Source organism: Tachysurus vachellii, chromosome 9 (assembly GCF_030014155.1).
Source record: "Tachysurus vachellii isolate PV-2020 chromosome 9, HZAU_Pvac_v1, whole genome shotgun sequence".
In the NCBI taxonomy this organism is placed as follows: domain Eukaryota; kingdom Metazoa; phylum Chordata; class Actinopteri; order Siluriformes; family Bagridae; genus Tachysurus; species Tachysurus vachellii.
Window position 1 is genome coordinate 27486664 of NC_083468.1, and position 15000 is coordinate 27501663.

Here is a 15000-nt window from a genome sequence, read left to right on the forward strand (position 1 = left end):
AGCAGAGACACACCAACATCTTTAATTACAGACACAGGAGACATGAATATGCATGAATATGCAAATAAGGAAACATTCACATGTCCTTCTGCAGTCATATAAACTAAACAAAGTCATATTTTAATATATTTTTTAATCTTTAGTTAATTTATGATTTCTGAATTTCAGACAAAAAAGATTCAAAAAGGGGAAAGTGTTTCAGAAAGATTTTCAGAAAGTTCCTCTTCCACCAATCACCTGAACACAGCATAACATCAATAACATTATCTAACTGAACTATCTGGCTAGTTACATGCTAGCAAACTAGCAGGATTTCATTAGCATCATCAGTTGATCAGTTGAGTTAGCTAGCTAGATTAGCATGAAGTTGCTGAGGCGAAACGTGTTTGGTTTATTTAGTGACATCATTTAGTGTTAGTTTGGGGGTTTAGCTTGCTAGCATGCAGAGGTCACATCAAACTGACACAGAACCATCGTGAACATCAACATTTCCCTCGGATCTGATGGTAAATGACTAAAAAGTGAAGACGGATGACCAAAATGACAGCATTCATAAACTTAACAACTGCTATAATTTCACAAGCTCTGCTGTAACGAAGAACCGAGTCAGAAACGCTCTGAAGTCTGAACACAGAATCAGAATCCCAAACTTTAGGCAGATGTTCATCTTAGCATGCGTGCTAAAATCAGTGTTGTAATGTAACGGAGTACAAATACTTCTTTACTGTACTTAAGTAGAAATGTCACGTATCTGTACTTTACTTCGCTATTTAAATTTATGTCAACTTTCACTTTTACTCCACTACATTTCCTAGATAAAATGTCTACTTTTACTCCGTTATATTTCCACTAAGAATCTTCGTTACTCGTTACTACAAAATAAAATCAGCAGAAATGTGTGCGACTGCAATAAGGGAGGTTTGGGCTCCTAGAATCACTGCTCCTAGATTGCATTACGCAGCTCCGCACGCACTATTTCAGCATAATGTTGCCAAAAGGAGGAGGAAGCACAACTGAAACCGCCATGGAAGCACCTACTGGAGGACCTTCCATTATCATAGACCAGGGGTGGCCAACAAGTCAGAGACCAAGAGCCATATTTTTTACTGTGTTACCGCAAAGAGCCACATCATACACATGGGCACACATGAACATCACCTTTTTTCCCTGCCATTTTGAGAGCGAACTTGACACAAATTGTTTACTCAAATGATTTTGCTCCTACTGGGAAACTTTGAGGTATTTTCATCCCACTCACATGCGCGTTTGACGAAAACACCGTATTGAACTCAAGCGAAGCGAACACGCACAATAAAAAGACACACAAACGTCGATATGAAAATAAGAGACGCATGAAACCAGGCAAAGAGCCGCATGCGGCTCGGGAGCCGCGGTTTAGCGACCTCTGTCGTAGACGACCACCCCGACGATAGTGGTGAACAGGGTGAAGAAGATAATGTTATACACCCATGGCCATATTTGCAAGAAATGTTTCTGTACATTGGAACGAAAGATGGATGAAGAGCCTCTTATGCCTACCGAAAATCACTGAAATTTTACTTTTTACTTTTAGTTCAAATACTTAAGTACATTATATATCAGAAAATGACTTTTGATACTTAAGTACAGTAAATATCAGATACTTTAAGACTTTTACTTGAGTAATATTCTAAAAGGTGACTTTCATTTCAACCAAAGTCTTTTTCTAGTACGATACTTGTACTTTTACTCAAGTATTGTTTTCTAGTACTTTATACAACACTGAGCAGCACCAAAGTACAACAAAAGCTTGCAACAAAAGTAAAATACATAGGATGTGGAAATAGGCCTAGGCCTCCATGTAGACTACCTTTGGCGTGTATGTAAATAGTTATTTTATTCATTCATTGTTCTATTATATTCAGCTGTAATTCGTTATACAAGTAAAGTCATGCTCTTTGGTGAAATGTCATATTCTTGTCCTCCTTTTTGTTATTTAGGGGGGCTTAATCTGAAAATACCTCCCTGCAAATACTTTTTGCAGGTTGGGATGTCCGAGAGAGGGAAGAGTGTATTCACATCACACATGCGCAGTAGTCGATCATGTCAATTCAAATGATGACATGCAGTTTAATAAATACTTTTATGTCTCTAAAGAATTAAAATGTTCTCCAATCAGACAGGAAGTTTGTGTTCATCTTAATAATTAAGTTTATAGAGTTTTACTAACCTGCACAACGATGACACGAACAGACGCAGCTGCCTGAAGATGATCTGGTGATTTGTGCTGTTTAATGATGGAGCAGTTTCACTTTTAACACTTTAACACGCATGCGTGAAATCATGACTTTTAATGCAGCATGTCCAGTAGTATTTGGATAATAAACTATATATCTATCTGTCTGTCTGTCTATCTATCTATCTATCTATCTACAGTGTATCTATCTATCTATCTATCTATCTATCTATCTATCTATCTACAGTGTATCTATCTATCTATCTATCTATCTATCTATCTATCTATCTATCTATCTATCTATCTATCTATCTATCTGTCTGTCTGTCTGTCTATCCAGTACTTAATGTAATTTCCATCAATTAAACAGATACTTTAATTTGAGAAGAGATCTCCTGTTTGTTTTGAGTTGCTGTTACATCACACCTGTAACTCCTGAACCTTTCACTGGATGAACAGCAGAGGGCGCCATTACATACACTTCATTCTGAACTCTGAAGTTGTTCGTCTAATATAGCAATCCGATCACTACAGTAGTTTTCAGTTTCTCCCAGATCAATCATGGATTCACTTTTACTCGGCTGGTTTCTGACGTGTCTTTCTCACGTTCTCGTCCTGTGTGTGTGTCTGTGTGTGTGTCTGTGTGTGTATGTCTGTGTGTGTGTTTAATAAACGCTGTGATTGACATGAGGATAAGAAAAGCTGATCAGAAAGCAAATAAAACATTTACTTTGAGATCCTGTGACAATTTTGATCCTTTTTAATAAATAAATATTTAAAAACTTGCATCATGTGAAAGTTTAGTCAACAGATTTTACAGACATTTTAATATAATCATAAATATATCTTACAGTCTGATGTGTGAGTAACAGCATTGTGTCCTAAAAGGGCTCAACAGTCACCTTTAAAAGCATTTAAACCTGGAAATAATAAAATTTTTATTCATTTTCTGTTATGTTGCTGTTTGTGTTCAATGTTTTTAAACGTAAATAAATTGACATGCAGTGAAATGCTAAAGATTTTTAAATCATCAAATGACCGCTTTTTACAAAGGAGAAGATGAACTTCAAAGGTAAATTACTCTTGAAAAGTTTCCATAGCTTATATTTACACAAATAATGCAAAGTTTTATGACAGAAATGTTGGATATTTTACTCAATATTAACTTTAGACGCTGTCAATGGACAATGAAGTGGTTCAGTACAACAGAATGTGTGTCGCCTTTAAATCGCTCGTGCTCGTCAAATAACCACCTTTTACAAAGGAGAAGAAGAACTTCTAAGATAAATTACTCTTGAAACGTTTCCATAGCTTATATTTGCAGAAATAAGGCAAAGTTTTATGACAGAAATGTTGGGTATTTTACTCAATATTAACTGTCTATGGACGATGAACTGGTTTATTACAAAAGCCTCTTGCCTGGGAGAAATTGTCACTTCCTGCTGTTGACAAGTAATTCTGAGGTAAGTTACACTTGAAATGTTTCTTAACTTAACACAAGAAAGGCTCCGTTATGTTACAGAAATGTTGAATATTTTACTCAATATTAACTTTAGAAGCTGTCTATGAATGATTAACGTTAAGTGGTGTAGTAATGTGGCACAATTAAGTTACATCGAAGTAAAATAACATTTGGCTCACAGTATTATGTCTGAGATGTAATTGTAGTTGCTTTAAACCATCTGATATGATTAGAAATGGTTTGGCCCTATTGTTGTAGGCTAGTGTAACTTGTATAACTTTGTCATACTTGTGTTTAACAGAATAAACAGCTAATTTATGCGAGGTTCTTCTCGTCATTGTTGAGGAGTTCAATGTAAGGCTCCATCTATATAATGTACCTAGGTTACTATCACTGTGTATACAAATGTGACCGGTGTCCCAGATAATGGCTCCCCTCATTGACAGTGACAATTTGGCAGGAGTGTTTTTTTTTTTTTGGAACCACCCGGGACACAGCGGTGATAATCTATATTCGTGGTTAACTTTATCCTATTATTTATTTTCTATCTTCCCAAATCTTTAACAACCAGTTATTTGCTAGCAGACATGTAAGGCAAGGCGCTTGATAATTTAATAAAATGTTGTTTAAATCTGTAAGAAATTGAATGCTGGTGTATGTGTAGCCGCATGTTACCCAACATGTGCATGCATTTAAATCATAAAAAGAAAATGAGCTGTGATATCTGATGTGTTGTGTAAAAGGACTGCTGCATTATGTCTAAATGTTAACATTTATTCATTTTTCTATTACACAGCAAATGGACCCATTTGATAATGAACGTGGACCAGTGACTTCTGGGTCATTGGCCACTGGACTGGCCAAAGCCGTACTTGTTAGCATCTATAAAGACAAGACGGAAACATGCAAAAAGGTTTTCCACATCAGTGATGCCTCACAGCTTTTGGGAAACTGTTACTCAAAATTCTGTCATGCTATTAACTTAGAACAGTTTCTCAAATATAGCAAAGACTTCCATGTATACATTGACTGTGACATCACAACAATTGTGCAAGAATATGACGAATTTCAAGTTCATGTTACTGCAGAAATCATCCTTCAACTTCAAGTCATAAATGTGCAGCATCCTCAGAATGAATATATTCAAATGAGCACTGCACTATTACTTAGTAAATCATTTGTTTGTACTTAATCAAGCGTTCATAACAACTGTTTCTAGTTCTGCATTGTATGGATCTGTTGTTAGGATAAAGACCCTCTGTTATTAAAGTCTTCCCTGACCAATAAGGTGCCTGATATAATGACTGAATATCAGTACACTGGTGTGTAAAGATCATCACTATCTGCTTTGGTGATCTTGCTGCAAAGCATGGATTTTAAGTTTTTCCATTTATTATTCAATTTTATTGTAAAGGTGACATCTTGAACTACACTGGTAATGACTGCTCACATGTAAATGATCACATGACAAATGTGGGTGTTGTGAGATTCAGGGGATTAAACATACTTGGATATATAACAAAATTAGTACACATTATGTAACTGAATGCTATTCATCTTTTGGGTTTTTGTTGGTTTACACTGTAATGCTATTCCCATTTTTTTTTGTCTCAAACAGCTACCCCTCAACTGCAGACACGTTAAATCTGGCTAAATCTTTGATTGGAGTTTTTCCTTCCCTGAATCTCAGCATATTTGGAGAGAACAAAGGATATGTAAGTATTGAATCTTGTACAAACTGAATCTCACATAATTTATATTAAATCTTTGCTGAAATGTATGAATATTTTGTTGATATAAAAGTAATTTTACTTTTGCAATTATTTGTGTTTGTAGGAACATCTAGTACGTGACGACTCGCTCGATGCTGCAGCTCCGTTAACACTGACACTGACTAACACTGAAAAACTCTTCACTTTAAACAAAATACAGTTTCTGATGTAAAGTTTAAGGGTTTGATTTGAACAGCAGTGTTTTTATACAGTATTTTTATACAGATTATGTGTTCAGGGTGTCAGAGCACATGTCTGATCAGGACAATTATCTGGGGTTCACATCAGATTAGGTAGAAAAATTGGACTGAGGTTGCCAGATCTTTCTTGAGTTGATACTCCAGAGATTTTTCAGACACTGATCACGTCTGTGAGTGAAAATTCTCTAATGTCTGAACAGTGTTGAAGTGTGTAGTTACGTCTAAACACTGAATAAATACTGCTGTCTTTACTCTCAATACACCTCCAAATCTTTCAAGTGCCCTAGAAAGTGTACACTTCCTTCCTACACGCACACACACAAACACACACATACACACACACACCCCAATGTGTATGTGTGGGTGAAATGAATAACTTGTGTGTGTGTCTGTGCGTGTGTGTGCATGTGTGTAAGAGAGACTGTGCTTTCTGTGAAGAATGAGGTCGTACTCAGGTGTTGCTTTCTGTAGCTGAGAGTTAGAAGTAATGTTTTTTTGTTTTGTTTGTTTTTTTTACAAACATTTCTATTAAGTCTTCTGCAGTAACCAGAGCTCTAAAACGCTAAAGAAAATTCCCAGCTTATTGTTTGCTTCTGTAATTTGTGGCATATATGTATGTGTTTGTGTGTAGGGTATGTGGTAGCCTAGTGGTTAAGGTGCTACCAAACGGAAGGTTGTGAGTTCGGTTCCCAGGTCTACCAAGCTGCCACTTTTGGGCCCCTGAGCAAGGCCCTTAACCCTTAATTGCTCATTTGTATAAGTGTAAATGTACATGTTTGTAGGCAGGAAGTTGCGCTCTTTCCTGACGTCTCCCATCAGTTTAAAAGGAAGAAAAATCCTGATGAGGTTTATAAAGACGTGGCAGAGAAGTGATGTGTCAGCGGCTTGGATGCTGTTTTTGTTAGAAGGTTTTTATACTGTAGATGAACATCCTCATGAAAATCCCTAAAACATGGAACGATCTGATCTGATTCTAACGAACGTAAGACTTCAAAGTATAAACATTTTGGAGTTTTTTGAGTATAAACTTACAGTAGGTGCTTTTTCTATGCTTTTTTATTACTTCAAAAAATGTTCTAACATTATTATGTAGCTAGATAAGCTTTCTATTTTTAAGTGCAATTATACACACACAGACCAGATTAATGTATTTTATTGATCACCAATTGGAGAGAAACAAAGCTCAGAGACTTTTAAGGCTTTTGTTACAGTATTTAGCTTTAATTTTTAGATGTCCATATAACAGTACCATCGTCCTGCACATCCAGACTGCCGTCATTCCTCAGAGTCAAGCGGCAACATTTGACATTGGACCTGTAGGCGTTGGTGGCCCACACGACCCTGTCACTTGTGTACATGACAAAGTTGCAGTCTCCCTGCATGATCAGCCTTTGGGCTTCGGGGTGTCCGGCAGTGTTAGACGCCCAAACCGGCTTTCAGCCGTAGACCACAAAGTTCCCGTCCTCCTGAGACCAGATGTGAGCGTTATCTCAGTGAACAGCTGGTGAGCTAGTGCAGGTTATCTCTCAGTTTGGCCGTGTGACCCGCTTTAGGAAGAGTTCTGGTGGTTTTTACATTTATGGACGATGGAGGTACCTTCAATGCTGCAGAAATTTTTCTGTACCCTTCCCCAGATCTGTGCCTAGATACCTTGGTTTCTGCTCTGACATGCACTGTTAACTGTGGGACCTTATATAGACAGATGTGTCTTTCCAAATCATGTCTAATCAACTGAATTTACCACAGGTTCTCCCGTCAAGTTGTAGAAACATCTCAAGGATGATCAGTGGAAACAGCATGCACCTGAGCTCAATGTTCAGTGTCACGGCAAAGGCTGTGAATAATTATGTACACGTGGTGTTTTTTTGTTTTGATTTTTTGTTTTTGTTTTTTGTTTTTAATAAATTTGCAAAGATTTTACACAAACTACTTTCACGTTGTCATTATGGGGTAATATTGTTGTTTTTTTTTTTTTGGAGGAAAATAATGAATTGAATCCATTTTGGAAAAAGGCTGTAACATAACAAAATTTCCAGATGCCTTGTATTTGTGCTGTGCAGGTTTGTGACACCTCAAGTGACAGACAAAAAGCTTTTTCTGAAACTCAGCAATTAGTACAGTAAGTTCAATAAAATGTACAAAGGTCAGACCATAGGCGTTGACTTAAAGCACGCTTCATAGTTTCCTCTTAAAAAAATTCCATTACAGAGATCTTAAATTCGCTCTCCAAGGCGTACCAGATTCACTGCTGATCTTATTTGGAATTACTTATAATTCTGACAACAGGGCTTTTGCAACATTACTGGCATCCTTTTTTGAAGTTGTTTTGAAGGTCTCCACCCTCTTTAAAAACATATCAAGTCATAGTCACTAAATCACAGTCACTAAGCAATATCTTTTCCCTTTACTTGGTGTTAACTCGATGAAATCCATTTGCAGAAGTTGCATAATTTTGGGTTTGTTTTAACACGTCTTCCAGCATTGTTTGTGGCACATTTTTCACAAGAACACTTCTTTGGAAAACAGGATTTGTCATTGAGGCCATACCAAGTCCCATTTCTTACCAAACATCCTCCTTTTCTCCATGATGCTCTTTCTTCTTTAGATTAGATTAGATTAGATTAGATTAGATTCAACTTTGTCATTACACATGTACAAGTACAAGGCAACAAAATGCAGTTTGGCATCTAACCAGAAGTGCAATAAACAGCAGGTGCAAGATGTACAGTATGAACAGGACAATACAGATGAATATACTATGGACAAGATATACAGGTTGGGTGCTATAGACATAATATACAGGGTGCTATAGATTATTTATTATTTTGACACAATATACAGGTGCTATTGACATAAAATACAGGGGCAAGGGGTTGGGGTGTTCGGTTCACTGAGAAAATGGCTGGAAGTGAAGTTCCTGTCATGCGCTTGGCAGTTTCCCATACCAGACTGCAACATAGTTGGTCAGGAGGCTCTCAGTTGCACAGCAGTTAAAGTTCACCGGGATGGTTGAAGATAGGTGATGTCTCTTCAATGTCCTTAAGAGGAACATTTTCTCTAAGATCTGGATCCCCAAGAAATTGAAGCTGGAGACACATACAACTGGCAGATCATTGATGTGGATGGGTCCCGTGTGCCACTTTGTTTTGCTGGTGTTAAAGAGCAGGTTGTTGTCAGCAACAAGTCTACCCTGTAGGCTGTCTCATCGTTGTTGGTGTGGAGGCCAATCACTGTGGTGTTGTCAGCAAACTTGATTATGGAATTAGATCCCTGCACAGGCCTGCAGTCATAAGTGAAGGAATAGAGGAATGGGCTCAGCACACAGCCCTGAGGTACACCTGTGTTATGGGTGATGGTGGAAGAGTGGATGTGGCCTGACCTGACATGCTATGGTCGGTTGGTCAGAAAGTCCATAATCCAGTGACAGAGGGAAGTGCTGATGCTTAGATCCCCAAGTTTGGTGATTTACTTGAAATTATGTCCACAAACAGCATTCATGCATATGTGTTATTATTGTCCAGATGTGTGAGCTGATGTGTGAGCACATAGTGCTATCCTCTGTGCTTCTATTGCTGCGGAAGGCAAACTGGTGTGGGTCCAGTGGGTGGAAAGCAGTTCTTTAGGTGTGCCAGGAGCTCAAAGATCTTCATGATAATGTGCGTGTGTGTTTGTGTGTATGTGAATGTGTGTGTGTGTGTGTGTGTGTGTGTGAATGAAATTGTGTTCTTGAACACTTACTCACTCACTCACTCACTCACTCACTCACTCACTCATTTTCTACCGCTTATCCGAACTACCTCGGGTCACGGGGAGCCTGTGCCAATCTCAGGTGTCATCGGGCATCAAGGCAGGATACACCCTGGACGGAGTGCCAACCCATCGCATGGCACACACACACTCTCATTCACTCATGCAATCACACACTACAGACAATTTTCCAGAGATGCCAATCAACCTACCATGCATGTCTTTGGACCGGGGGAGGAAACCGGAGTACCCGGAGGAAACCCCCGAGGCACAGGGAGAACATGCAAACTCCACACACACAAGGCGGAGGCGGGAATCAAACCCCCAACCCTGGAGGTGTGAGGTGAACGTGCTAACCACTAAGCCACTATGCCCCCCTGTTCTTGAACACACACTATATTAATGTGTTCTAGCTCTAGATGAGATGTGAGATCAGGTTTCAGGTGCAGTAATTACTCTGTGTGTCAGAAAGACTGGTGTGTGTGACAATCAGCTCATGAGGTTACACACTAAATACTTTAGCCATTAGCTGCTAACACCACATGCTGTCGCACTGACTCACTAATTAGTGAAATCAAAGAAGTCACATGACCAGAGGACATGAAGGTGAGTTCAAAAAGACTGTTTAATTCAAGATAGTACTGAAGATTTCACACACACACACACACACACACACACACACACACACACACACACACACACACACACACACACACACACAGGCTGCTGGGCCTCTGAGCAAAGCACAGCAGTGGCAGCTGGATGGACCTAGGACTTCAAATTCGCAGCCTTCCAATTGGTAGCCCAACACCTTAACCACTAGGCTCCACTGCAGTATGTTATAATGCATTGTAACTTAACAATTTAATGTTTAAGATCATCAAACAAAAGTAAATATTAGTCTGACTCTACGTCTGACTCTACCTGGCCTTGTATAAGGGTGTCTGCCAAATGTCATACATGTAAATGTTAAATGCACTGCAGAAACTTCTGCTTCTTCTGTCTGTCAGTACTGTATGTCCACACATCTTCTTCCCATGTCTCATCAAAGTACAGAAGTAACTGTCACTGACCCCAATTAATCTGTTCATCTGTTCAAAATCTGTTCAATTTTGTTCTATATTTCTTTTATTGACAGAAACCTGTGGATTTACCGGAATGAAGAGACAGAAGGGAGATGCTGTCTGAACTCCAGACTGAACCTCACACTGAGGGAAAGGTGAAAAACAAACTGTAGTTGACTGTTCACTAAATGTGTAATTTATCTCACCCCTTGTTGGGTGCCATGGTAACGAGATAATCAGCGTAAATCCCAGCATCTAAAATTTACACAGAAGATACAGTAAAGTAAGTTTTTAACTCCTAACTCACTCTCTCTCTCTCTCTCTCTCTCTCTCTCTCTCTCTCTCTCTCTCTCAGCCAATCAGAACAACTGTAACTGAATTCTGTTTCAGAATTTGAATCTCGGGGGGTCATGGTGGCTTAGTGGTTAGCACGTTCGCCTCACACCTCCAGGGTCGGGGTTCGATTCCCACCTCCGCCTTGTGTGTGTGGAGTTTGCATGTTCTCCCCGTGCCTCGGGGGTTTCCTCCGGGTACTCCAGTTTCCTCCCCCGGTCCAAAGACATGCATGGTAGGTTGATTGGCATCTCTGGAAAATTGTCCTTAGTGTGTGATTGTGTGAATGAGAGTGTGTGTGTGTGTGTGTGCCCTGCGATGGGTTGGCACTCCGTCCAGGGTGTATCCTGCCTTGATGCCCGATGACGCCTGAGACGCCCCGTGACCCGAGGTAGTTCGGATAAGCGGTAGAAAATGAGTGAGTGAGTGAGTGAGAATTTGAATCTCTGTTTAAACTCGTGAATGATTCTTTCCTGACCAGCAGGGGGCGGTGTGAGTTCAGTTACCTACTTGTGTGTGTGTGTGTGTGTGTTTCACTAGTGAGACTGAATGCATGCTGTGACCTTTGGCCTTCTTTCTCTGACCCAAATATATTCCAGCTCATTATTTTAGTATTTAAGTCAACAAATTTAATGTTAAGATTAGTTCATAAGCTCCGCCCCCTGCACACATCACACCCACACACACTGTTGTTCACTGTGGGGTGAATAGTGTTTAATTCTGTAGTTAGATCTGATTTGTGAAGAGTTTCATAATTAAATCCTCACTGTGAACATCTGCACTATATCGAATCTAACAACAAATCGTTAAGCACTACGAAGTGCACACTTTCTCACTATCACTTCATTATTTAAAATGGATTAACACAATCACATGAACACTGCCACATATGGTGATGCAGCAATGTCTCTCTCTCTCTCTCTCTCTCTCTCTCTCTCTCACACACACAAAAACACACACACACACACACACACACACACACACACACACACACACACACACACACATTCACCAATCTGTCATAATGCAGCATAGAAGGTAGAAGGTACAAAGCAAACATTGCTGCTCTGATGTATGTGTGTATGCAGTAATAAAAATCTCTCAACTTTGCATTCTGGAGTCACAAAGTTATTTGTGTGTGTGTGTTTGTGTTTGTGTGTGTGTGTGTGTGTAAAAGAGATACAGAGCAGACAGAGCTAACAGTGTACTGTAATCTCCTGCTCTTCATCTCTCATGTGTTTCTTCTTTGTCCTTCTTTTAAATATGTAAAGAATTTCTCTTCTACAGGAAATCACACCTCCAGTACAGAGAGTGTGGTAAGCTTTCACTCTTTACCACTTATCCTTTTTCTCCCTGTGCTTTTACACTCTTCCTTTCTTGTTTTACATTATTACTATTATTATTATTATTATTATTATTATTATTATTATTATTATTATTATTATTAATTTAATATGATTAAATAATGTTTCTGCTCTATGGTTTTAAATATTTGAGCAGATTAAATTAAACGTGTGTGTTAGAATGTGTGTGTATGTGTGTGTGAGAAGGTGTATGTGAATGTACTGTATATGTGTGTGTGTGTGTGTGTAAGTGTGTGTATGTGTGTGTGAGCATGCACAAGTTCTGTTCTTGAACACACACTATAGAGTATTAATGTGTTCTAGCTCTAGATGAGATGTGAGATCAGGTTTCAGGTGCATTAATTATTCTGTGTGTCAGAAAGACTGTTGTGTGTGTGTAAAGATCAGCTCATGAGGTAACACACTAAATACTTTAGCCATTAGCTCCTAACTCCACATGCTGCTGCACCGACTCACTAATTAGTGCAATCAAAGATGAAGTCACATGACCAGAGGACACGAAGGTGAGTTCAAAAAGACTGTTTAATGAAAGATAGTCCAGAAGATTTCACACACACACACACACACACACACACACACACACACACACACACACATCAGAGCCTCAGCATTCGTGAAATACCAGAGCCTTCAGAAGCAGATCAATTTTTAATGATATTTTTCCCATCAGTCCCTGAAGTAGAACCAGGTCTCTGTTGGTTTCCTGTTTTTTTTGTGCAGGGAAAAAAAATCCAACCTGGAACTTTGGTTGTCCAGCCAGAATCTTTAGAGGTTCCTTGTAAAACCCTGCAGTATTTTATAAGTGCAACATGACCTGGAACTAGAAACCTTAGAAGATAAATGTACCAATGACTTACTTAGAACTCTAAACTGTAAATAAACACGGACTGTCTTGTTTTTTTTCCCCCAACAATACAAGACAGGATGTATTCAGAGCCCTACATATTACCCTAGAGCTGTAAGCCGTACAGAGCACATGAACACGCGGTACTGTTATCTCTGTTCCTGTTTTAATGGTTTCTCCAGCTGCTGGAACATAACCTAGAACCAGAACCCACTTTTCAGCTGGGATCCTGTTTTTGATTGGTTAGTAGTTAAACAGTTCAAATCGCTAACTTAAGATTTAACTTCAAAGGTTTATATTTCTATCGTTCTATGAACTGTTTTAGAAACCCTCAGAAACTAAGAACTGTATGAAGAACACATGAAGAACCCGTGCTGTAAGATCTGACCTCTGATCAGGAGTGTTTGAGCAGGTTTACTGTGTGCTGAAAATGAGACACTGGATTTTCTATTTTAAATCAAACAGTTTTTATTTAAATTTGCTTCTTAAACACACACACACCACACACATACAGTACACACAACACACACCACACACAGACACACACACAAGCAATACACACAAGCTAAAGCCACTTTCTTGTCTCGCATCACTTTTCATTGCATGCGATGAAAACAGAAGCTCAAAACACGCACGCGCACACACACACACACACACACACACACACACACACACACACACAGAGGTTTGGATACAAACAACATCATAGCATTTTGACTGTACTGTCTTTCCTCTGCAGTCAGAGGAATAAAGAAACAACAGCATGTTTTTCCACGACAGGGAGACAGAGAGGATGAGAGGTGAACACCAGCTGAAACACCAGTCTGAAATCATACAGGAAACAAAATTATATAAGTGATAAAGTTTAGAACTGTAGCAGAGAGACTGAAAGGAAGGAGAGATGAGAGAGGAGAGCAGAAAGTGGCTGAAGCACACCATCGTCAAGGCGATTGTTCATGCTGTCGCTCAGGTGCAGGAAGTGAAAAATCCAAGCAGAAGTGAAGGAAGAGAAGAAGAATGGATGAGATGGGATGGGATGGGATGAACTAAAACATCAAAGGAAATGAGGGAAGAGGATGAGTATTAAGGCATGGAGTTAATGTGGTAATAACATGGATATTGACTGCTTTCTAACATCCCATAATTCTACAATAGCAGACTCTACTGTCACACTTTTACCTTAATAACAGCTCTGAGTTCTGCACTCTGATTGGTCAGAAGGTGTGGAGTCATTTTCTAGAACAGCAGCTCAGGTTTATATTAACACACTTACAATGACACCTTATGGTTTCTATAGTAACAGCTCATTCACGTGGACGTGTATGAGCTTTAACGTGCGGAAGGAGTCTCCAGTGTCAGAGCTGTGTAACAATCAGAGGTAAAGCTGAAACTTCAAGTTTTCCTGCTTTCTTTACACTTCTTTGCCGTTTTTTATGATAGCACGTGTAAAGAACAGCGTATTTTTATCTGATTACATTGAAGAGAGAGAATAAAGAGACGCTGGTGAGGGAACCACTCTTTATACTAGATCGTAAGTGAGACCTGGAACTTGTTTCATGGACATTCTTTAATAAATAAAAGGTGGAAATATAAACATTGGAGGCCAAACTGTTTTAGTAACTGAATCAACTTTCAGGTCATTCCATCATTCAGAACTCTAAGCTACCAAAATGTTTCTCCTGACATTTAAAGATCGAAGTGAACACAATCCACACGGCTTCATTATTTCAGAATGGTACTGGAACTCAGTCCCCTGGTGCCATGACCCGTGTGTATCAGTGACCATGTGGTGATTTTTGCCAATAGAAGAACATCTGTTAGGTGTGAGGGCGGAGCCTGTCTGAATCATAGTCATGGAGTGGAGTCGAGATGAAGAATTAGATAGAACAGAAAAATGGAGAAGATTGACTGGCAGTCTGGTAGAAACAGGAGAGCAGGAGAAAGAGGAGAAAAAAGGAAAAAGTCAGGAGGTCACTAAAGTATCCCATCATCCAGAAGT

The 15000-nt window shown here is 39.2% G+C and overlaps 1 protein-coding gene across 1 annotated transcript in view; it reads right to left on the reverse strand.

Annotated features, from left to right (window-relative positions):
• Positions 1-13633: 13633 nt before the first annotated feature.
• The window catches only part of tnfaip8l3 (tumor necrosis factor, alpha-induced protein 8-like 3), a 16017-nt gene continuing 14650 nt past the window's right edge, over positions 13634-15000 (reverse strand). The window contains exon 2 of the mRNA XM_060878429.1: positions 13634-15000. This exon is cut by the window's right edge and continues 538 nt beyond it. Within this exon, the coding sequence (XP_060734412.1) occupies positions 14976-15000 (25 nt within the window). The 3' untranslated portion in view covers positions 13634-14975.